At 47.9% G+C, this 25038-nt stretch overlaps 1 protein-coding gene across 1 annotated transcript in view; it reads right to left on the reverse strand.

The window, feature by feature from the left end:
* Positions 1 to 495: 495 nt before the first annotated feature.
* TTC9 (tetratricopeptide repeat domain 9) overlaps positions 496 to 25038 on the reverse strand; it is a 28545-nt gene continuing 4002 nt past the window's right edge. Inside the window, exons 2-3 of the mRNA XM_054567340.1 lie at positions 4268 to 4450; positions 496 to 2062 (exon numbers count right to left, since the gene is read on the reverse strand). Coding sequence (XP_054423315.1) covers positions 1983 to 2062; positions 4268 to 4450 — 263 coding nt within the window. The 3' untranslated portion in view covers positions 496 to 1982. The remainder of the gene's footprint in view (positions 2063 to 4267; positions 4451 to 25038) is intronic.

Here is a 25038-nt window from a genome sequence, read left to right on the forward strand (position 1 = left end):
AGGTGGATTGTTTGGATTCTACCCATCAGCAATACACAGAAATAACTGCTGGGTCTCAGCTACTTGTTCCTGGCCTGTCCCTTCCCTGTCCACTAGGGAGTCTGGTGTTAGGAACCTTTTTTCTTTTTCTTTTTTTTGCCTTGGGCATTTTAAATACAAGAGGCAGCTCATGTACCACCATTGAATAGTCAAGGCTTTTCAACTTAATACACAAGGTTCTGCTCTTGAGTGGTTGTAACTGCTCAATACACTTTTCAGAGCAGCAACTAACCATAGTGCAGTTCATAGCTAGAGCTCTGAAGTCAGGCAGACCTGGTTCAAACCCTAGCCTTTCCACCTAAGGCCATGCAACCTTGGGATAGTTGATTTTTCTGGTTTTCAGTTTTCTTATCCATCAAATGGAAACGCTATCTCATAGGATAACTGCATGAAAGAATGAGATTATACATGTAAAGATCTGAGGATAGTGCATTTAATAAATGCTAACTATTAACATTATTGCATCTGTATATATTTTAATTGTACAATACTGTCTCTTTCACTAATCACACAAAAATACATGAAAGTGCTTTGAAAAATTTAAAGCATCATAGAAATTAAAGGTGTCATTGGTTAATAATCTTACATGAGTATCTCTCAACTCTTCCATCTCCTTTAAGACTGGGACTACATCCTATGTCCCCCAGCATACTGCACAATGATAGGCAAGCTGTAAGCCCTCAGGAAATGTTTCTTATTTGACTGAAGCAACATGGCATAAAGAGCATAGCTATCAGGAGACTAGGCTGGGATAAGATTAGTTTAAGGCAGGAGAGCCAGTCTGTAGTCATAATTTATTCATTCAACAAATATTTGTTGAACACATCCTCTGTGCTAGATATTGAGTCCAGCTAATGTCATCAAAAAGAGGCTGTACAAGTCCCATGAAGTCCCACAAAGCCCAGTCGCTGGGCAGTCTCCCCGGCCCCAGCCTACTCTAAGGGCACAGAGGCGGCAGCCAACATTGCATGCTGCTGGACAAACGGTCCTTTGCTTTGGGGGAAGCCCCGTCCTGCCTGGCTGTAAGTAGTTCGGAGTGAGTTTGGAGAGGGAGTAAAAGTAGGGGTGGGGGCTGCTTCCAACAGAAATGACAGGAACTGCTCCCTGTTAATTTATTTTTATTTACACTGAATTAGTCCACAGTTCAGTCCCCCAGTCTATACAATTCTCTCTCCCCTGGATGTTGTCTCTCCCTCCCGCCATCACCTACGTGGCCAACCCTTGGCCCGCATTACCCTGCCCTTCTGCTGTCATGGCTGCCTGCTGTGGGTGGGGGATGGGAGAATGGCATGTGTAGTCACCAGAGAGCACTGAGAGTGGGCTTCAATGGCATGTGAATCCTGGCAGAGTCTCCAGTCCCCGAGGGGGAGAGAAGAAAGCACAAGCCAAGACAACAAGGGAGGGAGGGAGGCAGGGGCTGAGGTTGCTGTGGGTAGGGCTGGGGAAATCCAGTGTACACATTCATGGTCTCTCGCCTGGCTTAACCAATGCTTCTGGTGTTTTGTCTCATCCCTGGATTTGTCACAGTTGCCTTGAGATGCTCTGGTCTGTCAGAAAGGTGTGGAGGGTCCAGCTATGGACTACGTGCCTGCTGCCTTTGGGATTGTACACCTGCCAGGCTCTGTCTCTGTCAGAAGCACAGTCATTCCTGGCCCGTGAGAGTCCTCCCCAGCTGTCCCTGCAGAAGTTAGGTCCCTCTCAGTGGCTGACCTACTACAGAAGAGAGTATCTCCATTACCGGGACAACCCCACCTGATTCCAAATTTGTATCTCCTTTTGTCACACTGGGAGTAGACAGAGAATTGAGGGGCAACAGGAAGAAGAGGTGGGAGGGGGACTGACAGAAGAAGTGGGGAGAAAGGACCAGAAGCCAGGGAGGGGCTCTCCACCAGGGGATGCCTGGAGTCCAGGTTTGGCGTAGGTGCAACTCTAGACAGGTGTTGTTACACGGCTTCCTTCTCTCTCTGGGAGCATCTGCTGAGCTTCATCTCCGTCAACTGGATATACCGAATCACGTTGGTGTCTGTGAAGACAAAGACGTTCCTTAGGGGACTCTTGGCCAGGGGAACCCTTGGGTCTGCACAGGATCCATCCACAGCTGTGTCTACAGTCCACGGACAGGCCACACTCACTCAGCCAAGATCCATGATGGCCAAGAGGGTGACCAGGATGCCAGCATTCCCACCATGGACTCCCCCTGCAAGTGTGGACAGGTCACCCTGACCCAGGGACAGATGGCAAGGAGAGGAGAGGAGGAGGGATTTCTCCCTTTTTTCTATGAAACAGCATATCCCAGTGGTCCTGAGTCAGCACAGTTAGTTGAGGCTCTATTTAGAGTTTAACCCTGGGTTTGTTACCAACTTCTCTGAGCCTCGTGTCTTGTCTGCAAGAAAACAGCCTCCATTTTTGAATGCCTACTATGTGCTAGGTTTTTAAGTTTTTAACCTTCATTGTATTGTTTAACCCTCATTATAATCCTTCAAGGTATGTAGCATCACCCTTAGGGTGACCAGAGAGGTTAAGTGAGGCACCCAAGGAGACACGTAGCATGTGGTGCACGTGACTCCAAAGCCTGCCTCTCCTGGGGGTCATTCTATCTTTCTCATGAAAGGGCTGTGAGGGCCAAAATAAGTTAGTCTAAAAGTGCTTCATCTAATGATAAATAAATATTAGTTGAATGTAATTTTTTAAAATTGAAGAGTTTAAAATGACTTTGCTTCACTGTCTTATTTTTGTCCTCATTGGTGGAGTTGACCACCTCACCTCACACTGGGGAATTATCCCCCAATCCCAGTTCTTAAATTAATGAGCAGGGTATGACATGGCATAGCTGCCTAGCTCTGCACATACCCGCATATAAGAGTGATAGGGCTGCCTGAGACGTTTACTTCTAGAAGTAGAAATGAATGATGTAGGATACGCAAAAAATGCCAGGTGTGTGGCATCCAGAACCGTGCTGGCACATAGTAGTTGTTCAAAAAAATTCTGTTGAATGACTCCAGTTCTTAATCCTCCAGTGGGTTACAGTACAGTTGGGGGAACACAAACGATATGTAGGAAACTAATCAACACATAAAAATAGCCCTGGCTGGTGTGGCTCAGTGGATTGAGTGCTGGCCTATGGACCGAACGGTCATAGGTTCAATTCCCAGTGAGGGCACATGCCTGGGTTGCAGGCCAGGTTCCCATTTGGGGGTGTGTAAAAGGTAACCATCAGTGTTTCTCTCCCTCTTTCACCAGTCCCCCTAAAAACAAATAAATAAAATGTTAAAAAAAAATAAAGATATTGATGTTCTGACAAAACTAAAGAAAAAAGTATACATTTGGATATTTGCAAATTGACCCTAAAGTTCTTAAAGACTTTTTGGGAGGGGAAGTGCATTAAAAAACTTGGCCATATGGACAACAGCCGCAACATCAAGTCAAAGTCATTGATAGGTTACCTCTTCAGAGAGGCTCTTTCTTACCATCAGGGCTACAAGTGCACCCCACTGACTCTTGACCCTTTTACTCTGCTCCATTACCTTCATAGCACTTAACACTACTAAATATTACATTATCTATTTGTCCATTTGCTTTCTGTCCATTGTCCTCCATTATAACATAAACTCCTCAAAGGTAGCAACTTTCTTTTTCACTGCTATTTACCCAGCACCTGCAGTAGCTCCGGGGCCCCTGTAATAAGTATCTGTAGAGTGGAATGAGTAGCTGAGCTAGTGGATATGAATTTAAGCAAATGGTACAGTCAACGTGTGCTCTAAGGAGTGGGATCTGGCCGGGGAAGTCAGAGCAGGCCTCCTGGAAGATACTAGGCTTCACACCAAAGTTATTCCTTTGTATTCTGTCTTGCCAGCTCTGTGAGTTCCTCAAGAACAGCGGCCACGTTTTCTCATCCACATCCCTGGTACCCAGCACAAATCTTCGCACATTGTAAGAATTCAACGTGGATTTATTGAACAAGGGAAGAAAGCTGGATTCTGACTGGAAAAAAACAAAGAATGTCATATTGTATTTGAAGAGACGTGCCAAGCTCCCTGGAACCCAGACTCCAGGCAAGTGTACGGGCTGTTTGCTCTCCTCATTCCAGGTCCTAGCACCCACCTGACTCCTAATTTGCCATTTCTGCACCTGCCTGGCCCTACACCATGAGAGCTGTCCATCTCAATGAGAAGGCCCCCGTAGCTGCCAGAGGGGACTGACGATTAGAAAACATCAATTTCTGCCTTACCTGTTGGCTGTCGGGTTCTTGCTTCTTTCAGGTAGTAGAGTGCTTTGTCATAGTCCCCAAGGTGGTAGAAGGCCACGCCAGATCGATAAAGGGCCTTGAAGTTCTCCCCTTCCTTCTTCAGGACTTTGAGGCAATACTCCTTGACTCGTTCATAGTTTACCAGTTCAGCCTGGAGCAGGCAGGCTATAGAAAAAGAGAAAGAAGGGAAAATGCCATCAACACAGAACAGTAGGCTCTGAACATCTCTCTTTGGTTCTTTTTCCCCATCCAGAGAAGATTTAGGGGTGTTGGGGCTTCACATGTGGGTACATGCCATGAACTATGTCATCAAATAACCCTGGGCTCTAGGACCCAGTGTCATCACCAACGAGCTGCATGACCTTGAGCAAGTTACTTAGTCTTATGGGTTGAATTATGCCTTCCCACCCCTGCGAAAGACATGGTGGATTCTGAACCCCAAGTGTCTCAGAATGCGACCTAATTTAAAAATAGGGTCTTTATAAAAAGTAATCAAGTTAAAAAGAGGTCTTTAGAGTGGGTTCTCATCCAATATTACTGATGTCCTTATAAGAAGGACGCTATAGGCCGAATGTTTATGCCGCCCCCTCCCCCCCGCTAAATTCATATGTTGAAAACTAATTCCCAATTTGGAGGTGGAGCCTTTGGGAGGTGACTAGGACATGAGGGTGGGGTTTTCATGATTGGGATTAGTGCTCTTATAAAAAAGACCTCAGGGTGCTCCTTCATCTCTTCTGCCTTGTGAGGACATAGTGAGAAGGCGGCCATTTAAGACCCAGGAAGCAGGTCCTCACCAGATACCGAGTCTGCCAGTGTCTTGATCTTGGACTTCTCAGCCTCCAGGACTGTGATAAATAAGGGGTTGTTGTTTGAGCCATGCAGTCTATGGAATTTTTGTTATAGCAGCTGAAATGGACTGAGACAAAGGGGAAGTTTGGACAGAGAGATGGACACACAGAGGAAAGGTGATGTAAAGAGACACAGAGAGACATTTACAAGCCAACAAACCCCAGAACCTAGGAGAGAAGCATGAAGGATATTCTTCTTCAAAGCTCACGGAAGGAGCAAGCCCTACCAACACCTTGATCTTGGTCTCCTAGCTTCTAAAAGTGTGAGACAATAAATGTCTATTGTTTAAGTCACCAATTCGTGAGGCATTTGTCATGGCAACCCTAGGAATAAGCTACAGGAGGCAATCACGAACCTAACCATGGCTAATATTTGTCTAGTACTTACCTTGTGCCAGGTGCTTGTCTCATTGCTTTCCTTGCACGACCTGATATAATCCTTGGACCACTATGATGCAGGTTCTATTATTACTTCCATTGTTCAGATGAGGAAGCTGAGGCTATGAGAGGCTGAGTAATTTCCCAAAGTCACACATCATGAAACTGGCAAGGCTGAGATTTAAATTCATGCTGTCCGACTCCAAGTACTTTATTGACTTGTTGAGAAGATTATATAAAATAATGGTCATAAAGTATTTAACACAGGGCTTGGTATATAGTTAAGTACTCAAAGTATTATTTAATATTATTATAATTCTTTTCAGCCCCTGCACCCCTGCAGGGACAACTGTCTCTGCAGTTCCTGGGAGCAGGGGCCTTCTGATAGGCTAGTGCCCGGCCCCGTACAGGATACCCCTGTGGACATGAGGGAGCAAAGGCTGGCCGGTGCCGATGGGCGCGCTCCTTGCTGTTCCACAGTCAGCCATGTCCCCTTGAAGCTTTTTTTCACCCATCAGCCACAGGGCTGGGACCAGGGAGGGGAAGCTTGTATGAGCCTGGAGAGCGAGCGCCTCCCGAAACCTGGGGCCCCAGTAGCCTCACCCTCGCCCCAGCCCTGCAGCCCTACGTCCCCCTCCGCTCGATCACTCAGATATTGAGTAGGCACGGACTAAGGGCACGGACTAAGTGTCGGAGGCACAGGTCTGCTTCTCCTAAGCAAATGAAAACAGGCTTAGGAGGCAGAGCGGCCCCTTCCCGCCGAGACCTGGCTGGGTGGGTGGGGGAGAGCGCTGGAGCTGCTCCCTGTGCAGGGTCCCCCATGTTGGAAGAACCGTCCCACTGATTTTAATCATCAGGGGTCTAACTTCAGCTGTTTTGAACCCTTAAATAACTTCCCAGGGATCAGAATGGCTGATGAGACTGGGCCTTTCACTGGGCTTTGTGGACCAAACCAAACAAAACACACAAAAGAAAAACATACCCTTTTTCAGTGCGAGGGGGAGGTAAACGACAGTTTTTCCAGTGGAAGGTGTGAGAACCAGGAAGTGGAAGAGAACGGGCCCAGATCTAGAAACTGACCTGTCAGGTTTCACTGGCCACAGGGCAGAGAGCCAAACAAATCACCCAAAGTGACTGAAGCAACCAGCTGCTGACCCAGGGGGTCTGGGCGTGGGTGGCTGAGGCCACAGAGGATCTCTCTCCGCTCTGTCCCCCTGGAGCTGATGCCACCAGCCGCCCCCCACCACCCTGCAGTCGGTCTGTCTGTCGGGTGCTGAGGCAACTCTGCAGGCTGGGAGGGGTTTCTGTCGAGAGGTTCCTGGGAGTGAACCTCTGGCTGCTACCTGTGAGGGACTCAGCTTCCACAGCTGTTCCCGGAGCGAAGGGATTTCCTGTCTGTGGCTTCCCAGTGCCCCCTGTGATGTCATCCGGGCCTCTTCCCGTCCAGCCCTCTGCCTTCAAACAGACACTTCTATTTGCTGACCTGAGCAGTCTAGGATATAGACCTTCGTTTTTAAAAAAAACGGTGTTTGAACATCTAAAATGGTGGGGGCTGGGGGAGCAAAGAGGCCAGGAAATGGAAAAGATCCCTTCTCCCCCAGGGCAAAAGGAACAGACAGCAATCAATTTCTGGGACTCATTTGGTGAAAATGTCTCAAATTCCCCTACAGATCCCCTGGGAACTGTGATACTTGGCTGTGGACAAGGGTTCAGGCCTGGTGGGAGGTGGGGCCAGGCAGGTTCCTGGGTGTGGAGCCTGATGGCACCAGAGGCAGAGCCTGGGAAGACAGAGAAACCTAGAGTCTGCCCGGGTCCAAATGGGCTGCCATCCAGATGAGGAGCCGGGGGTGCCAGGGGTGCCAGCTGAGAGTTCTTAAGAGACTCTGGGGCCGAGGGGGTAAGAGGGAGTCTGGAGAGCTACCCTCAGCCCTACCTAGAGGTATCCTTAGGTACCGCTCTAGCTTGGCTGGGAGCTATTTGGGATCCACATAACAAGTCCGTGGGATAGATAAACTGGGATGTTTTTAAGGTACATTTTAGAGCTGAGAAAGTTAAGAAGGAGGGGTTGACCAGCAGTCTTCTGATGTCCCTCCCCTGTCCCTGTGCCCCGTAACCAGGTTCTGGGGGCGGCAGTGGACACTTAGAACAGGTCGGGCTGTCCCACTGCTGTGCCCTTATCTCAGTTTTACTCCCTTACCCTGTGTCAAAGGTGGTACTCAATACCTTAGACATACTGTGTCTTCTAATCTTCACAGTAACTCTATGCAACATGTTCTATTTTTATGTTTGTTTTACAGATGATGAAACCCAGTTCCATAGAAATTAAGTAACCTGCTAAAGGTTACTCAACTAGGAGGTGGCAGAATTATAATACCCACCCACTTCTGTCGGGCTCCCAAGACTGTGCTCTTGACCGTGAGGTCTGTAAGTCTGCATTTGAAACCTTTGAGAGCCCACATAACCCCTGGTAAAAGACAGGTCACCTATGTAAACTGCCTTCCTCTGTGTTCCACAGTCATCAAGGCAAAAAGTGATGCCAAACTACACGGGGCACCTTACAGGGCACTGGGCTCAGGTGATGGGCCAAACACTCCATCCTGGAGGTGATGGACTGGTGGGGGGAGGCAGGCAGCTGTCACATTATCCTAGGAACAATGTGCCAAGAGCTGCAAAGGAGCAGGGATGAGTAGAAGGAAGGGCCTTCAGCCAGCATAAAGTACCATGGGAGGGCTTCGTGGAAGAAGCGATATTGAAGGTGAGTTCCGGAGACTGTTTCTCAGCCTCAGCCATAAACCAAAAGAAGTGTCTCCAGACATTGCCAAATAGTTCCTGGGGGATAAAATCACCCCTGTTTGAGAACCACTGATGCAGGTGAAAAGGAGAAAAAGGTTTCTAGGCAGAGCCAGAAAAAGTTGGAAAAACAAGATAAAACCAAGGCATAGACGCTTACGGTCCTGTTGAGGATCTGAGACTTTATCCTTAGGGCAGGAGTGGATTTGGATGATGAAATGATGGTGAGTAGGTTCACTCAAGTGGAGGCAGGAGACAGGGATTAATTTAAGTGCCATTCAGGAGATAGAACTGGTGCGCATTAGGGAACCCCTGGAATGTTTTCCCTCTCGTTACATTCACGTGGGTAGAGCCCTTCATCCAGGACTGTCATTGTGGATTCACTGATGATCCAGGACTGTTCATCCACTGTTGTAACCCGCTGTCTATTTGAATTAAAGTTTATGATATGACGGTCTCTGTCCTCTGCTATACAGCATGGATCAATGTTTTAAAGAGGAAGGGGTCAGGAATCAGAAGAGCTGGAGGCTGGCCCCACCTTTGCCACTAGCCAGCATTAGGAAAATCACATTCCCTTTCTGGGCCTCAGTTTCCTATTTAAAAAACAAGGGGCCTGCACTTCATTAAGTAATTTCTGCCCTTCCTTCAAAAGGAATTCGGTTCTCCCTATCACTTATGGGGAGGCATCTTCTATTGGGAATGTAGAGCAGTCATCCAAAGGGCTTAGAATGTAAGACAATTTTCCTGCTATGTAGAGAATTTTTTTTTTTTTTGAATAGAGATTGGATTATGTCCTGATGTGGTCTTCCCAAATCAAGACTCTGGTGTAGGATCTTCCCTGGAGGGAGTAAGCACCACACGTGAGTCTGTCTCAGCAGAGGAGGCTGTGAACTTGGGAAGGCAGGTCTCGGGCTGGACGGAAAGGGAGCTTGTTCCCATCTATGACCTTGACTGTGAGTACATATCTGGATTCAAAGATGCGGCCATTGAGCCGCAGAAGGGGTGCAGGGTCGGGGGACACCCCCGCAGTGGACACGTGAAGGTGGGCCTGGGCTCCCAGACGACTGTGTCTACGAGGTCTTTTGAAAGAAACATGATTAACTGTCTGGTCTTTGGGCCTTTTGACAAGATTGAATAGATGCTGCAGCTCAGGACTCAGTGGAGAATTAAGGCAAGCTTCTCTTCATGCTTGGAAAGGATGCTTAGAAGAGAAATAGCCTTCCCTGAGCCTGGTATGGTGGCAGCAGTGGTGGCCAGTGCAACTTACAAGAAAAAGGAGAATTGGGGGGGACAAGAATAAGGGCTGTAAATCTCCAACCACCCCTTCCATGTGGAGATTCCCCTTCCACTGCCCTTCTTGGGTGAGAAGGGTATATTTCTATCGAAAGCACAGGCAGGCTTTCTAAGGGGTCTGTGGTAGGAAAAGTTAAAGCGCCAGCGACTTAAAGGACCCCCTGCACACTCATGCACTCACACGAAGGAAATCATCTGATGTTCCCCAAAGCAACCACACTGACACCTCAGGCTAAACCATGGCAGGTTCTCCTGGCTCCGGCGCCTGCTTTCTGTTTTTCCCGGTGCACGTAGGGCGCAGTGAGTGCCAGGGCAAAGTGCCACCCATTGGCAGGAGATGAAGGGAAACTGGATGACAAGAGGAGGAACGAGTTCTGTAGCCATCGGTGTTCAGCTGGTTCCCTGCAGTCCGCCCGTGCCTCCTGCACAGAAGGGAAGCAGGGACTGCATGGGAGGGAAGGAGAGACCCATCGGGGCCCAGGAACGAGGAGAAGGAACCTCCTCGATGAGGCTGCCTCGCCGTTGTGGGTTGAATTGTGTCCTCTCAAAGATATGTGGGGGTCCTCAGAATATGAACCTATTTGGTGAGAGGGTCTTTACAGAGGTAGTCAAGTCAAAATGAGGTCATTAGGGTGGACCCTAATTCAAAATGGCTGGTGTCCTTAGTGGAGAGACATTTAGGCAGAGAGAGACACACACACACAGGTGAGACAATGTGAAAAGACACAGGGAGAAGACGGCCATTTACACACCAAGGAACGCCCGAGGTTACGAGAAGTTCGGAGAGGAGCAACAAAGATTCTTCCTCACAGCCGTCAGGAAAAATCACCCCTGTCAACACCTCGATCTTAGAATCCTGGCCTCCAGAACTGTCAGACGATACACTGCTGTTATTTAAAGCCACCTAGTCTGTGGTACTTTGTTACAGCAGCCTTAGGAAACGAATACACCTTGCTGGTCATTCCGTTGGGAGGTGGGACCAAGAAGTGGCTATTACATTACTAGGGGAGTTTCCCCAAAAGTTAACCAGATTATTTGATTGGTTTTTACATTTATTTCAAAGGGCAACAGCATAGTAGTAAAGTGGAAGGAGCCTGGATCTGGACAGAGGTGGCATTCAGAGTATTTAACAGCTGGGAGAGGCTATAACCAGGCTGAATAGGCACACGGTACAGAGTCAGTCCTGGGGTGTCCTGGCTGAACATCAACGGCGGATCAGGAGATACAGTCCTGGGCTGGAAGCCGAGCTCTGCCACCCACTAGCCCAGGCCCTTAGGCATGTTACTTAATCTCCCTGGGTCTCATTCTTCACATGTTCGACAGAGATAATACCTGCTTTGTGGGAACTCTTGTGTTGATAAACTGAGGTAATTAATGGGTTATGTCTCACACGGTGCTGGGCACTCAAAGTGATTCTCACAAATGCTAGAATTTCAGGAAGCCATTGGTCAAATGTGGCTTCTCCAGCAACATGTACCTTTGTCAGAGAAAATGTCCCTTTTGAGCCCTACACACAAGGCGTGATACACACATGAAGGTACAGCTTAACTTAAAGAAAATTTTCAACGCTAGGTCAGACACTTTGCGGAGGGTGATCTGAGAGGCCCCCGTATGGCAGAGCCGCGGGAACATAGAGGGCGTGGTGAAATGACAGTAACGTTTAGTCAGGAGGCTCCGTCTCCAGGACCGCAGCGGCCACTCGGTGTCCCCTCTCCAGGGGAGCTCTGCCGGCCTCCTCAGCCTACACAAATGCTTGTCCCCCGAGTTCTGCAGACGACTCCCCTCTTTTGATTTCTCATCGCTGTTTCATGGTCTAGGATGTACATAAACTCACGCTTGCCACAAATGTCTCCCAAACCTAGGCTGAGGCATGGCTTTACTCACCCGGTTTCCTTTCAAAGGTGTGTTTTCCCTATTAGGGATGGGCGGGTACGTGCAAAGGATATAACAAAAGCAGCTTTGCAGCCAGAAAAGGGGGCTGGAGGGAGAAAACAGGGCAGGGCTCTGGGCCTGTTTCCTTCTCAGAGGTTAGACAGCCTCTGAGTCTACAACTGGCCCTACCCCCACCCCTCCACACCCCAAACATTGGCGCTGTCTGCTCCCTGTTCTCAGCCACTACGCCTCCCTCACCAAAAATGGATGAGCGGATCCCACAGCCAGTATCTGGTTGACAGCTTTATGGACAGGGTGGGGGAATGGACCCAAGGTTGCCAGGCTCCTCTGGAGTCCTAATATTCAGGAGAGTCTACAGCCATGCCACCCTGAACGTGCCAGATCTCCTCTAATTCAGGAGAGCGCGGAGCTCTAAAAGCCAGCGTGGCAGGAAAATTAATAGGTCTAGTTCCTGAGTCTATAGAGCATGAGATAGCCTATGTGGAGAGAGGGAAATATTTTAGCAGAGAAGTTGCTGGCCAGGTTTGGTGCCTCTGAGCTGGCTGACTTAAGACGACGTCCCTCGCACTGGCATTCACTCGGGTGTCCTTGAGTTAAATCACCTCACTCTCAGGGCTTCCCTATTGAAGTAGGTGAAAGTGAATGTAATTAGGGTTGTGATCCACTTTTTCCTTGAAGGCTTGTTGGCAGCGTGGAAAAAGTCAGTGCTTCTCAAGCGCCAGACCCTGATGTCTCAGGAGAACCCCATAGACAAATGTTTCTCATTAAAGAATCTGTGGAAGCTTTTTTAACATAGAGATTCCCATACCCCATGCCGAGCAATGCAGATTTGAAGATCCCCAAGGGCTGAGGGTAAGCCCAGTAAGCCACATTTTTAGTAAGTCCCCAATGGGCACTTATAGGTGGACAACCTTCCCTCCTGAGCTGGGACATTCTAGCATTTTGGATATACATTTCTTAAGGATCATCCAGCTGGTTAAACTATGAGAACCCAGGATAGACATGGGCAGCTCCAGGATTACCCACCAGGCAAACAGGTCCCCGTCGGCCAAGTTCTAGAGCTGGGAAAGCTACACATGTGGACAAACAATTGTTCCCAGACAGTCATCTTGCAACATGTCAGGCTCTCCTCTTCTTAGTGATTGGAGACTTCTCACTGGAGAAGAGGGGCCCAGGCTCGGGAAACAGGGAAGCAGAGGCTGGGGGCTCCACGACGAGCTCAAGAGCATCTGGCCTGGAGCCTGTTGGCAGTTTTCCTCCATCCTCCCAGAGGGGTAATAAGAGTGAGAACAGGTCATGTTTACTAAACATGAATGGGCGCACTGAGGTTCTAGCGGTTTGCCCATTTTCCAGGTGGAAAAACTCAGGCCCAGTGAAGTTCAGTCACTTGTCCCAGGCCACCAAGCTAATATGAGTCAGGGCTAGGACTTGAAGCTAAGCCTTCTGGCATTGAAGCCTGTGCTCTTAAGCATTACGCACGCTGCCCTCCTAGGGTGCTCAACTGCCTGTAGCGAATTTTAACTCAGTTCCTTCATTCGGCTGATTTGAGGCCTGAGTTCTGATTCTTGCGTAGCTTATGTGTGAGACCTGATGGTGCCAGCCTATGCTCACTTTGTATGTATATTTCTCCTCTGGAAGCTTCCTATAGAACACTCCAGAACCCTCTACCTTACTTGTTTCTCTGCATTCAAAGAGAAACCAAGTGCAGAGTTTCCACCAACATTTTTTTAAAGCTCTAAAACCGGCAAGATCTCCGATTTCATTGAGAGCCTACTGTTACCCCAATACAGCTGACAGTACACATCTCTGGTTTCTTCCTGAAATGGCTCCTATCTTACCTGGTGCTTGCAAACTAACCCCCATAATATTGTTTTTAATTGAAATTTTTTATTGAGGTAGTTGTAGCTTCACACATAGTTGTAAGAGATAACGCAGAAATCCTCTGTACCCTTCACCCAGTTTTCTCCCAATGGTATCATCTTCTAAAACCATAGCACATAAATGGACTACATATATTGACATTGATACAGTAAACAGATCCTATTCAGATTTACGTAGCTTTACTTGAACTCAAGTGTGTGTTTTGTTATACACTATTTTAATCACATATGTAGGTTCCTCTACCCCCAAAGTTAAGGTCCAGAAAGCTCCATTACCCTAGGACCCTTTTGTTGCCCTTTTATAACTACATCTGTGTCCGTCCTGTATCTCACTTCCTCTTTAACCCGACAACCTCCACTCTGTTCGTCACTTCTAAAACGTTGACGTTTCAAAGTGTTATGTAAATGGAATCATACAGTATGAAGTCTTTTGGAATTGGCCTTTTTCCTCTCAGCATAAGGCCCCTGAGGCGCATCCAAGTGGCTGCATGGATCAGTAGTTCATTCCTTTTAGCTGCTGGGTAGTAGTCCGTGGGAAGGATGTCCACAGTTTGTTGGACCGCTCATCTGATGGACAGTTGGGCTATTTCCAGTTTGGGGTTATTATGAATAATGCTTCTAGGAATATTCACGGACAGCTTTCATTTCTCTAGGATAAATGCCCAAGAGGGCAATTCCAGGGTCCCTAGGGAAAGCGTTCAGTCTCTCACTGTTAAGTCCGATGTTAGCTTTAGTTTTTGCTTTTTTTTTTTTGTTTTTGTAGATACTCTTTATCAAGATCAGATACTTTCCTTCTCTTTCTAACTTGCTTAGAAATTATTATTTTTCTGTTACCTGTGGATTTTAGCACATCCCCACCTAACGGTAATGCTTTCACAGACCATGTTGGGAAGTCTTTTTCTAACGAAGTCCAGTCTATAGGTACGATCAGTCAGTGGACCCTTTCATTTTCCAAAGAATAACATTATTTTTCACAGCCATATACTAGGACCAGGAGATTCCTATGATTGCAGTTATTAATGAAACATGTCTTCTTTGCCCTCCCAGACAAGCATCTGTCAGGCATCTTTAAATCCCCACACAGCAAAACAACACCATAGTGCTTTGCACATACTGTATGCTCAGTAAGTAACAATTCCTAACATTCACACGGTATTTTACAACTCACTTGACCTTCATGGTGACCCTGGCATAGGTATCATCAGCCCTGCTTCCAGAAGCTTCCAGAGGCCTGGGGAAGTTAAGTGACATGCTGAGGTCATTTGACCTTTAAGGAACAAGCCAGGGTTGTCTAAGCCCAAGTCCCACGTTAGTTCCATTCCCACAGAGCTGGTGGTGGAGTGGACACCTGGACTCACTGATCTCTAAAGGTCTCTTCCCAGCCCAAGGCCCTGAGGAGCTATGACAAAAGGAGGATGGCAGGGCCTTTGTTCATGCCATTCCTGCCCGGCCTGGCACCCACATGAAGAGCTCTCCCACCGCTGCCGTGGTTTTATCTCCTGGACTGAAGCTCCTCCAGTTCCATTCACTTTCATCTCTGACCTCCTTTTTCCTCCGATCCAGCACATCTTGCACTTGATTCAGGCAAACGCCGACAAGTGTTTCTTTTGTTTTCTCCGTTTTAGCAACACTGTCCGTGGAGGTCTCTTCTTTCCACCATTCCTGAGTTGCTCTGTTTTCCCGCCCTTTGAATCCCTCCCTTGGATGCCCCCCCGCCCCGGGTTCCAGAGCTGCTTGAACAAGGCCTGCTGCCTGCCCCCCGCACCCCTCCCCCATCCCTGCACAATCCTGGGCAGAGGCTCTTATTAGATGTATTCTACAAGGATTCACTCCTCATGGCCTGTGCCCGGAACTTTGCGAAGAAAATGGAAAGCATTCAAAAGATGTTGACATGTTGAATGGCTTTATATTCTTCTTATTCCCCCTTTGGTGGCTAGCACTTAGCTGTCAAGGTGTCAGGTAAAAGAGCTAATCTAAAAACGTCAAAAAAGCTGAAGGCTTATGGTGGTATTCCTTTAAGGACTATTGGAATCTGCTCAAGGCCGTCGTAATGCCAAAGCCTGAGGTCAGGTCGGTGTTGTGGCGCCTGACTCGTGCCACTGCTCATGGGGGCAGGCGCGGACCCAGAGCCACGGCAGCATCCTCACAGGTCATCCCACCCACGGCCCCGCTCACTCGCGGTCTCAATGCGGTGCAGACAGAGAGACAGCAGTAGCGGGAAGGTAGGAAAGGCTGACTTTTGTTGGAGGCTTCATTAACAGCCCTTCCTTGTGTTGGAAGTGGGACTTTAAAGGGGCCGGACGGGCCATTTGGAATGCAATAATGAGTATATGGCCGGCAATATTCAGAAGAAATTCATTGCCCGATATTATCTTTTCCTCGTTGGCTCTGGCCAAGGACACATGTCATGCCCATGGGCAGGAATTCTGAGCCAGGATGGGGGGGAAAATCTCAGCAGCCAAAATTCCACCCTGTTCTCGGTTTGAACTTTATGGAAGACCTCCCCTGTTCTTATCACCTCTCGTGCCGTTTCTCTGTGACCCCAGCAACATCTCTCCTGTTCCCATTGCCTCTCCCTCCATCCCTCCATGACACCAGGGCAACCATCATGTCACCAGCTATATTTGGGGACAAGTTCCTTAATAGGCACATGGGTAGAAGAAAAAGCACTTCTGTGGCTTCTCTGTGGCAGCACTGTATATAGTAACAAAGTGTTGGAAATAACCTAGATATCTATCAGTAGGAAATTGGTTAAATAAATAATATTACTTAATGGACATTAGTATAATGGAGTATGACACAGACATTAAAATCATGCTGTAGAAAAATACATAATGACACTGCAAAAAGTTTCCGTGGAACATATTGGTGGAAAAAATGAAGCTTCTAAAAGTTTGTGCAGGACATCCTGAATATTGTGAAAACTATGAGTGTGTGTGTGTGTGTGTGTGTGTGTGTGTGTGTGTGTGAAGAATTTGTAAGAGCAGGCATCAGAATTCCTCCTAAGGAAAGAAATGACCTTATTTTTAGGAGGATACCCTCATCAACTGCTTTAGATCAGCTGGAGGAAAATTAGGTAGATGAAAAGATGGCCAAGCTGCTCTGCATGTGAAATGGCAGGAATCTGAGGGTAGTAGAACCCAAGACGTGGAAGGGACTGAGGGGGAAAAAGCCCAAGAAGCACCAGTAGGCAGCTGGAACCTGCCAAACAAGGTGAAAAGTCAGTAAGGAATTCCTGCTAGTGTCAAAGGAGTTTTTGGAAGAAGAACTTTGAGTATTCAGTTCTGGAGATGTAAACACCTTCTGTATCCTGTAACCTTCAGTAAAATCTGGTATGACTCTGCAGCCTGATGTGGTGCCTGCCAGGGGGTGGGGACGGGAAGAAGGAACAGGGGGAAGCAGAACTGGCCCTTGGTTGACACCCAGGTCAAGTGAGCAGCAGCCTGTGGGGGCAGAGCGGGCAAAGAGGGGACCGGGGTTCCCTGCCGTGGCCCCAGCACATGTGAGACAAACCCTCCTCTTCTATAAATAAACTGGAGAAAAGCAGACCTTGAAGTGGGCTGGCTGATGTTTGGTTTACATATGCCTGTTTCCACACACATAGGAGGAAGACCGGAAGGAAATAAACCCAGACAGGAAAGAGTGGGCATCATGGCACGGGATGGGGGGTGACAAGTTGAGTTTTATTTTCTTCTTTGAATTTCATTTCCTTTCAATTATCTCCTGCGATTATGATATTTTACTTCTGTAATTAGAAAACTGTTTTTAAAAATTACCCCTGCCCACCCTGGCTCGGTAGCTCAGCTGATGGGAACATCATCCCAATACACCAGGGTTGTGGGTTGGCTGCCTGCTCAGGGCACATACAAGAATCGACCAGTGAATGCATAAGTAAGTGGAACAGCAAATCGATTTCTCTCTCTCAAATCAATTTAAGAAACTCACCCCTGCCCATTATGTCTTCAAAGAGAGCAGGGAGGAGAGGTGCAAAAAAGGCTTCAGAAGGTTCCCTGAGTAGGAAGCGGAGCCTGTTCATGCAGCACTGCCCTGGGGAAACCGGCGCTCAGGAAAGGACACTGGGCAGCGTGGCGGAGGGGCCCCTGGCGGGGGATTAAAAGGAGGGCCCTAGGGACGCACTTGCTGGTACTTTCATGTGCAGGACCCCTGGTCCAGCCAGGGGCTTTCCTCATTTGACACCAAGAAGGAGCTCAGGACGCTGGCACCAGCATGGGCACAAAGACGGCAGGCGGAGTAAACACGAGGCTGCCAGCCTGGCAGCCTCCCCCTCCTTGTCTCCCTCTCACTGTGGCTTAACTTCCTCCATGGCCCCTTCCCAACTTCCAGCTTCTTGCTCATTATGCTCCCCAGGGAACTCAATTGATCACAGCATGTATCTTCTCTTCCTGGCAACTCCTTATCCTCTGCTCTGAGACTCTGAACTGGCCTGACTTGTGAGAGAGCCTGAGGTTCTTTCACTGCTTGTTCAATACAAAGGAAAGGTCAGAGAGCCCTGGGGGCAGAGTAGGGATGGGGGCAGAGAGCTGACGCTGTCTCCCCGAGGCTTACTTGCACCATCTCAGGCCAGAGATGCGTCTTCCTGGAACCCAGCAGTTTCTAAGTGTTTCCTGGACCGACCTGTATCCTGAGACGCTGGAAGTAGGGCATAGACCCCCGGGGCCACGAGCCGTTGGTTCTGCTAGAGCTCAGCTGCCCTTCAGAGGAATCCTGATGGGTTGGTCACTTGTTCACTCAGCCTCTTGGGCACAGGGATGCACCAGGTAGGAAATATCCACACTGAGAGCTGTTGGTTCACACCTTGTTCGCCTCCCCTAACCTGCAGCCACTTAGGGAGCTGAAACTTCCTGGGCCCGTCTTTTCCCGTCCTCTGAGTGCTCACTTGCTTCCCATATGCCCCCATAGCTTCCTTTGCTAAGTCCTTTCCCTCTCCCCTCCCACATACTTTCCTGCCTTAGTACCTACTGCAGTAGGTGTTACATTTACATGTAACCATCATTTACTAAGGACCTGTTATGTACGAGGCACTGTACTAGGCACATGTGCACGCATTATTTAATTGCAAGGACCATCACAATCTGTGTGGTGCATGCTATTGCTTCATGCCATAAAGGCTTGTAGAGGCTGGGACCTGTCCAAGGTTAATGAGGAAGACCCCTGGAAGTCGGGATCCAAACGGACCAGATCCTCATGCTAAGCAAAGTTCTCTTCCTTTAGGCCACATTACCCCGCAGGTTTCCTGGGTCTAGGTTTGCTGCCTGTCTGTTGCCCTGTGTCCTCTCTCTTCCCTCCTGTCCTCACTGGCACACACGGGGATACAGACTTCTCCTTTCAGAGATGTCGGAGAGAGTCCGCACAGGTTTCCGAGACCGAGTGGCCTCCACAACCTGGGGGTACAGGTCCATTTGAGAAAGGAGCTGAGTTCTGACTCACCCTGAGCAATAGGCTCAGACTCACAACCCCAAATGCTCATCAACAGGGATCTCCAGCCTCGGGCCAAGGCGGGCAGCTCTCAGAAACACTATAGCTTAGCCAGCAACTGTGCCCTGAAGCTTTGGTCCTGCCAGTCCATTTCTTAAAAGCTTTTTTTTTCTTGCCGCCAGACTTCTTGGCCTAATGTAGCCAGTATTACCAGTTTTCTGATGGTGAATAGCTGCCCGCTCACAATCGAAGTCTGAATTTTGGAATAATCTGGGAATATACAGCAGCAATAGGTAACATTTGGTATGTGATGCCACTAATTTAGATTCTGGGACCCAGACAATGTATAGGTTCCCAAGCCCTGCCCTGGCACCTCTCAGAGACCCTCTGTCTGGTTCTATCACCCTGGGAGGATGCAACCTTATTCTGGTCTACCCTCGAATTTTCAAGGGTTGCCTTGGAAACCTTAGTTGAGACCTTTTAATGATTGTCAGCACATACCAGTAAACTAGAATAAACATAATTTTTAATGCCATTCTGGATACCACCTATGCCCTGTCTATCCTTGTCTGATAGTAATGCCAAAGATGTCAGCAAAATTATCCCAAACTTTCTCTTAATATCACATAATAGGAGTCACCCTCCTCTCTGCAGTGGCCACCACCCCAATCCACACACAGAGCTAGATCCTGGCAGCTGGATCCTGTTTCCTTCCCAAATCTGCCTGCTGCCAGACAGAAAGGTCAAGAGGGGAGAGGCCTAGACGATCAGCAAAGTCCTAGACAGTTAACTTTTCTAAAGGGAGAAGTGCAGAGTGTCTGACCCAACATGCACTGTTGACATATGGGGAAACTGAAGCTCGGGATGATGGGGCTTGTCCAAAGTCACAGAGCAAGTTAGCAGTGGACTCGGGGCTAGAACCCTGGCTCCCACTGCCCCGTGCCCTGTTTTGAGGAGAACAGAAAGGATTTAGATTTGGCCTGTGAAGAGCCATGGCAAGCATCCAGGAAAGATTCTACGAATGGGTGAGTCTCCTTCTGATGCTCCCTGGCTGCTGTGTCTGAGCCGCCGATGGGCAGGATTTCCTAGGCTCAGGGGCCAACAAGAATCCTGGACGCGGAGCGCCCATCCCGTCCCTTCAATAAGAGCAGAGGCGCACCACCGATGTCCGGGGACAGGTTCCATCACGAGCTCTGACCCAACGCTTGTCCCTCACCCACCAGCAGATTCAAACTGTCATTAACATGCTACTGAGTCCAGGAGGGCGTCCCCCTGCGGAGAGTTCCCGAGTTGCCACGGTCTAGCCCTGGGTGTGGACTGGGGTGGAGGCCACTGCAGAAAGGGGGGTGACTCCTATTATGGGATATTAAGAGAAAGTTTGGGATAATTTCGCTGACATCTTTGGTGTTACTATCGGACAAGCACAGACAAGGCATAGGTGACATCCAGAATGGCATTAAAAATTATGTTTATAAAGTGGGTTTTCCTCAGGAAAATAAATAGCCGTCATTTCTCCACACAGATAATTCTGTCATCATTTTTCTGACAACAGAAAAGCAATATTGCATATAGCTAGACAAGTCAAACACTAGTGAAAGATTTAAAATAAAAAGTTAAAAAAGACAAGGAAGAACCTTAAATGCACATTACTAAATGAAAGAAGCCAATTTTAAAAGGCTGCATACTGTATGATTCCAACTGCATGACATTCTGGAAAAGGCAAAACTATGGAGACAGTACAAAGAAAAACCAGTGTTTGCCAGCAGATAGGGGCGGGGAATAAGAAATGAATAGACAGAGCACAGAGGATTTTTAGGGCAGGGAAAACACTCTATGATATCACAGTGATGGATACATGTCATGTATTTTGTCTAAACTCATAGAATGTACAACACAAAAGTAAACCCTAATGTTAACCATGGGGTTTGAGTGATCATGAAGGGTCAGTGTGGATTCAATTGTAACAAAATGTATCACTCTGGTGGGGAATGTTGATAATGCTGGGAGGGAGGCTATGCATGTGTGGGGAAAGGAACAAAATAAGAAATACCTGTACCTTCTCCTCAATTTTGTTGTAAATCTTAAAAGGCTTTAAAAACAATAAAATCTTAATAATAAAAAAGTTAGGTTCTCTCCTCAATTCTTCTTCCCAGTCCCTTTTTCAAGAGAAATTAAACTTTGCTTGTATGATTTCAGGTAATCTTTTTTTTCCCGCAGAAAGCTTTATTGTTTCCGCCTGGTCCAATGCGTGGGCAAGAGCACCAGGTTGGTTAAAAGCACACTTTAAAAAAGTTGCAGGAAGAGGCTCAGGCAGAAGCCAGACACCAGGGGGATGCAGAGGGGCCCCTCAAAAGCCTCTGGGCCCCAAAGCCCCGTTTGAAGGCGAGCCTTTTGAGGAGCTACTAGCCCAGCCCAGCCTGGGGGCCGCCAGCCTGCGGAGGTTAGTCAGGTGTCTCCCATCTTCTTGATGAGTTTCAGCTCCTTGCCCAGGACGTGGTTCTCCAGGAAGTCGCAGAGCTGGGTGTCTGTGCGGGCAGGACCCAGGCGTGGAGATGCGAAAGGGCCTGGTCCAGGTCCTTCTCCGTGACCATGGCGGCTCCCTGGCGTGCCGAGTTCCACCCCACTCATGTGGGAAGGCTGCTGCACATCCTGGAAGAGGACGTGGCTGCCGCACTGGTTTTGCATCCTTAAGAGACACTCGGGGCCCCCCTGGAAGTGGCCCCCCGCCCTCCAGAGCCAGGTTGCCCAGTCGAAACAGAGGCCCAGCAGGGGTAGGTGCAGGAGACCGGCAGACGCAGGTGGACCAGGCGGCCTCTGCCTCCTGGTGGAATAATTCTGAGGAATTTGGGAGCTTCTGGTTGCTCCGGAATTAGGAGTGAAGCTCAAAAAAGTGTTGGCTGCTCTCGGAGGCTGAGGATGGCTGAGGTGGTTCCCAAGATGGTGACTGGAAAAGAGGCTGGAGGGTGGTCGGAGGCTGGAAGAAGGGGGGTCCCTGGGTCTGTTCTGTCTACATACTGTTGAAGCAAGAGGCCGATCCGGGGGACTGCCGCTGAGGGCACCGCTCCGGCCGTCTTCGTGAATGCAAATACTGTACTGTCATATATACTTGTGCTAGTTTACACATTTTTATTTTTTTGAACAAAGGGAATCATATTAAACACTTCTGCATTTTTGCCTTTTCACGTAATAACAGATTTTGGAGATTGGTCTATATCAGCACACATGGAACTACCCCATTCTGTATTAGGGCTACAGTGTTCATACAGAAGGGAATGGAGAATCTTTCTTTCTTTCTTCCTCCCTCCCTCCTCTCTCTCTCTCTCTCTCTTTCTTTCTTTCTTTCTTTCTTTCTTTCTTTCTTTCTTTCTTTCTTTCTTTCTTTCAGAAAGTCAGACTGCCACATGCAGCGCCTCATTTGGATATGTCTGGAGTCTTGGAAGCTTAGCTAACCTATGTTTTCCTGCAAATGGACCTTGAGAGCTTGTTTGGAGGCTCTAGCATGGGAACATGGCTACTCATATACCCTTGACTGAAGAATGATCCTCCTTTAGCTGGGAAGGTCTTCTCCCAGGGTGTAGCTTCAGGAGGGACGCACATGGAGCAGTGAGGGAGGAAGGGGACACCTGTCTAGCCAGCCAGATATCAGCCTAATCAGTCCTGGTGATCAATGAGGTGACAGATGTTGCTGCCAGATTGCCTTTACATCTAGAGGGAATTTTTTTCAAAGGCTAAAAGAACCGTTCGGATCTTGGAATCCAGCCCTTGGCTTTTATAAATCAGAAAACTGTGGCCCAAGAGGTCAAATTCCTTGACCCAAGACACCCAGCACATTAGAGACAGAATTTGTAGTTCAAGTCCCTGTTCACCAAGTCACATTTCTTCTATGTTAATTAGGAAAGTGCTGGTTGGTTTTATTGAAATATGTGGTTTTCATCCCAGCTGCTTGGAGTAGGCACAGCCTGGCGGTGAAGGAGAAGAGCTGGAAGGAGAAAACATCCTGGTTTTCCTGTGGGCGTTGCAGCCGAATCCCCTTGCCTTGGATGGGCACCTCCATGTATTTAGCTATAGAAACTCTGACTTCAAGATGTCCTAAAGAGTTTCTAGCTAAGAACTAAGGAACTTCGTAAGTCCACTTGAGAAACTCTGCCCAAAGCCTACATTCAGAATGTTCTTTCCATAAAAGCGTTCTGCAAGTTTCCAGTCTCACATCCTTTTCTTTTGAAGATAGTCTTAGAAGCCACATTTACAGGCTTAAGATGTATTGGTCAAGGTGCTGCCCAAGGAATGGCCTCGTATCAACAGTGGTTTGGCCAGTCAAGTTCTCCCACTCACATGGCAAGATATTGCCTGAGCACCTCAGCATGAAGCCCCTCTCCTTTCCTCTTATTTTGACCAGTTCTTACCCCAACAACTCATCCTCTGGCTACCAGGTTACCACTTGTCTCTAGCTTTTGACCTCCTTTTCACCAATGAGTTCTTGCTTTTGTAATTCATCTCTCTTTACGTTTAGTCCTTTGGTCCACCAATTTCTGTCGAATACCCTTTGTCTTAGAATCAGCCTCAGAGCCTACATCTAATTTTGCCCACTTTAGTTGTATTCATCCAGTCATCTTCCAGTGTCCTGTTGAGGGCTGGTTTCAAGGATGGGTGACTTACTCAGTCGCATAGGATCCATGTACAGAGGGACCCTGTATTTGGCTTAATGCTGCGCTATTGCCTTCTTAAAATTCTTAATAACTTTATCTTTGAAATTGTGTTTTCTAAGTGAAGCCTGATGGGACAACGCAGCATGACCGTGAGCAGAAGAGACAGGCACACCCTTCCTTGCAGCTCCACTTGCACAGAGCAGTCATGACGACCGCTGAGCCCAGAATGCCAGTGGATCCACAAGGCATGAAAGCTCAGCAAGACCCAACTCAAGAACAAGGTAAGAATGTTAGCTCTATAAGCAAGCAAACATGCTGGCAGCATCCATTCCATCCAGAAATTATTTCAAATGCAGAAAGGAAGCAACAGTGTCCTAAGAAACACAAATGACGTAGGAACCCCATCACATCCTTTCCTACTAATGCTGCTTCCCTCTACGAGCCAACCACTTTGGCTGAAAATGATGACATAGAAGGGGTAACTCTACAGTTCGTTTTCCTCTTCTTACTCATCCAAAAGCCAAGCTTGGTAGAAAGTGTGTACATAAAGTATGCACATAAAGAAGTGAAATAAAAACAGCTGAGTTTGTTTTGTCAGCATTTCTCCTGTTATAACAAGAAAAAACTAGATACGCATACATAAGTTACAAAATGTGAATTGTATAATTTATGTGATTCCATATACAAGTGCTCTTATATTTCCATTTAAGTGGTATTGCACTGTATAAAGATGAACATTAATATTTATGCCAATAATGTAAAATTTTAATGTTCTTATATTGACATTAAATAGCAAATAAAAACACTATGTCAAGTCGAGAGAGAGAGAAATGAGAAAAAGAAAAAAAGCTTTATCTTCTAAGGCCTTTCATGACAATTCTCCCCTAATTTTGAACAAGGAGCCCCACAGCTTCATTCTGTCCTGGGCCCCACAAACGACGCAGCCGGCTAGTCCTGTGGCTTTAGGTCATGTCTACAAGCACCGAGGAAACGGCTCCTGTCACAGGCCTTCACTCAGTGGGACTTCTCTAGGCCCTGCCCTGGGCTTCAGTTAGGACTGATGCATGTTAGCTGCTCCTTTGGTAAAACAAACAAAAAGGAGTCTCCCAAACAGAGCTCTAAGTGGATGGGAAAATGGAGGTAAAAAGCCGTGGTAAAGGCTTATCCAAAGTCGCAGGGCATGCCGTGGAGAGAGGCATCCGCTGACTGTCACCTTGCCTTTAGATCCAATGCCATGGCCTGTCCGCACCCATCTCCACTGGCATTTGAGTCTCAAACTTCATTTGAAAATACCAACAAAGTCATTATGTGTGTAGCCTTTTGATCACACCCCAGCTGGGGCCACCATAACCGCACGGGAACAGATGTAGAGCATAAGGCTCGGCCCTTCGAGAGATTCTGTACAGAGCATTCCAAGGTCCCAGGGGAGTCCTGCTTTGTTCAAGGTCAAGAGGAGTTGATCAAGAGGCTAATATACGCTTCCTTTGCAGCCTTGGTAAGGACTAGATTCCTATATCTCCCCAGGCAAGTCAGAATATCCTTTCTAATCATTGTAGCAAAGTCATTAGAAATTCTCAAGGAACAAGATG

Source organism: Pteronotus mesoamericanus, unplaced genomic scaffold (genome assembly GCF_021234165.1).
Source record: "Pteronotus mesoamericanus isolate MK-2021 breed Mesoamerican mustached bat unplaced genomic scaffold, CSHL_Meso_final contig_182, whole genome shotgun sequence".
Taxonomy (NCBI): domain Eukaryota; kingdom Metazoa; phylum Chordata; class Mammalia; order Chiroptera; family Mormoopidae; genus Pteronotus; species Pteronotus mesoamericanus.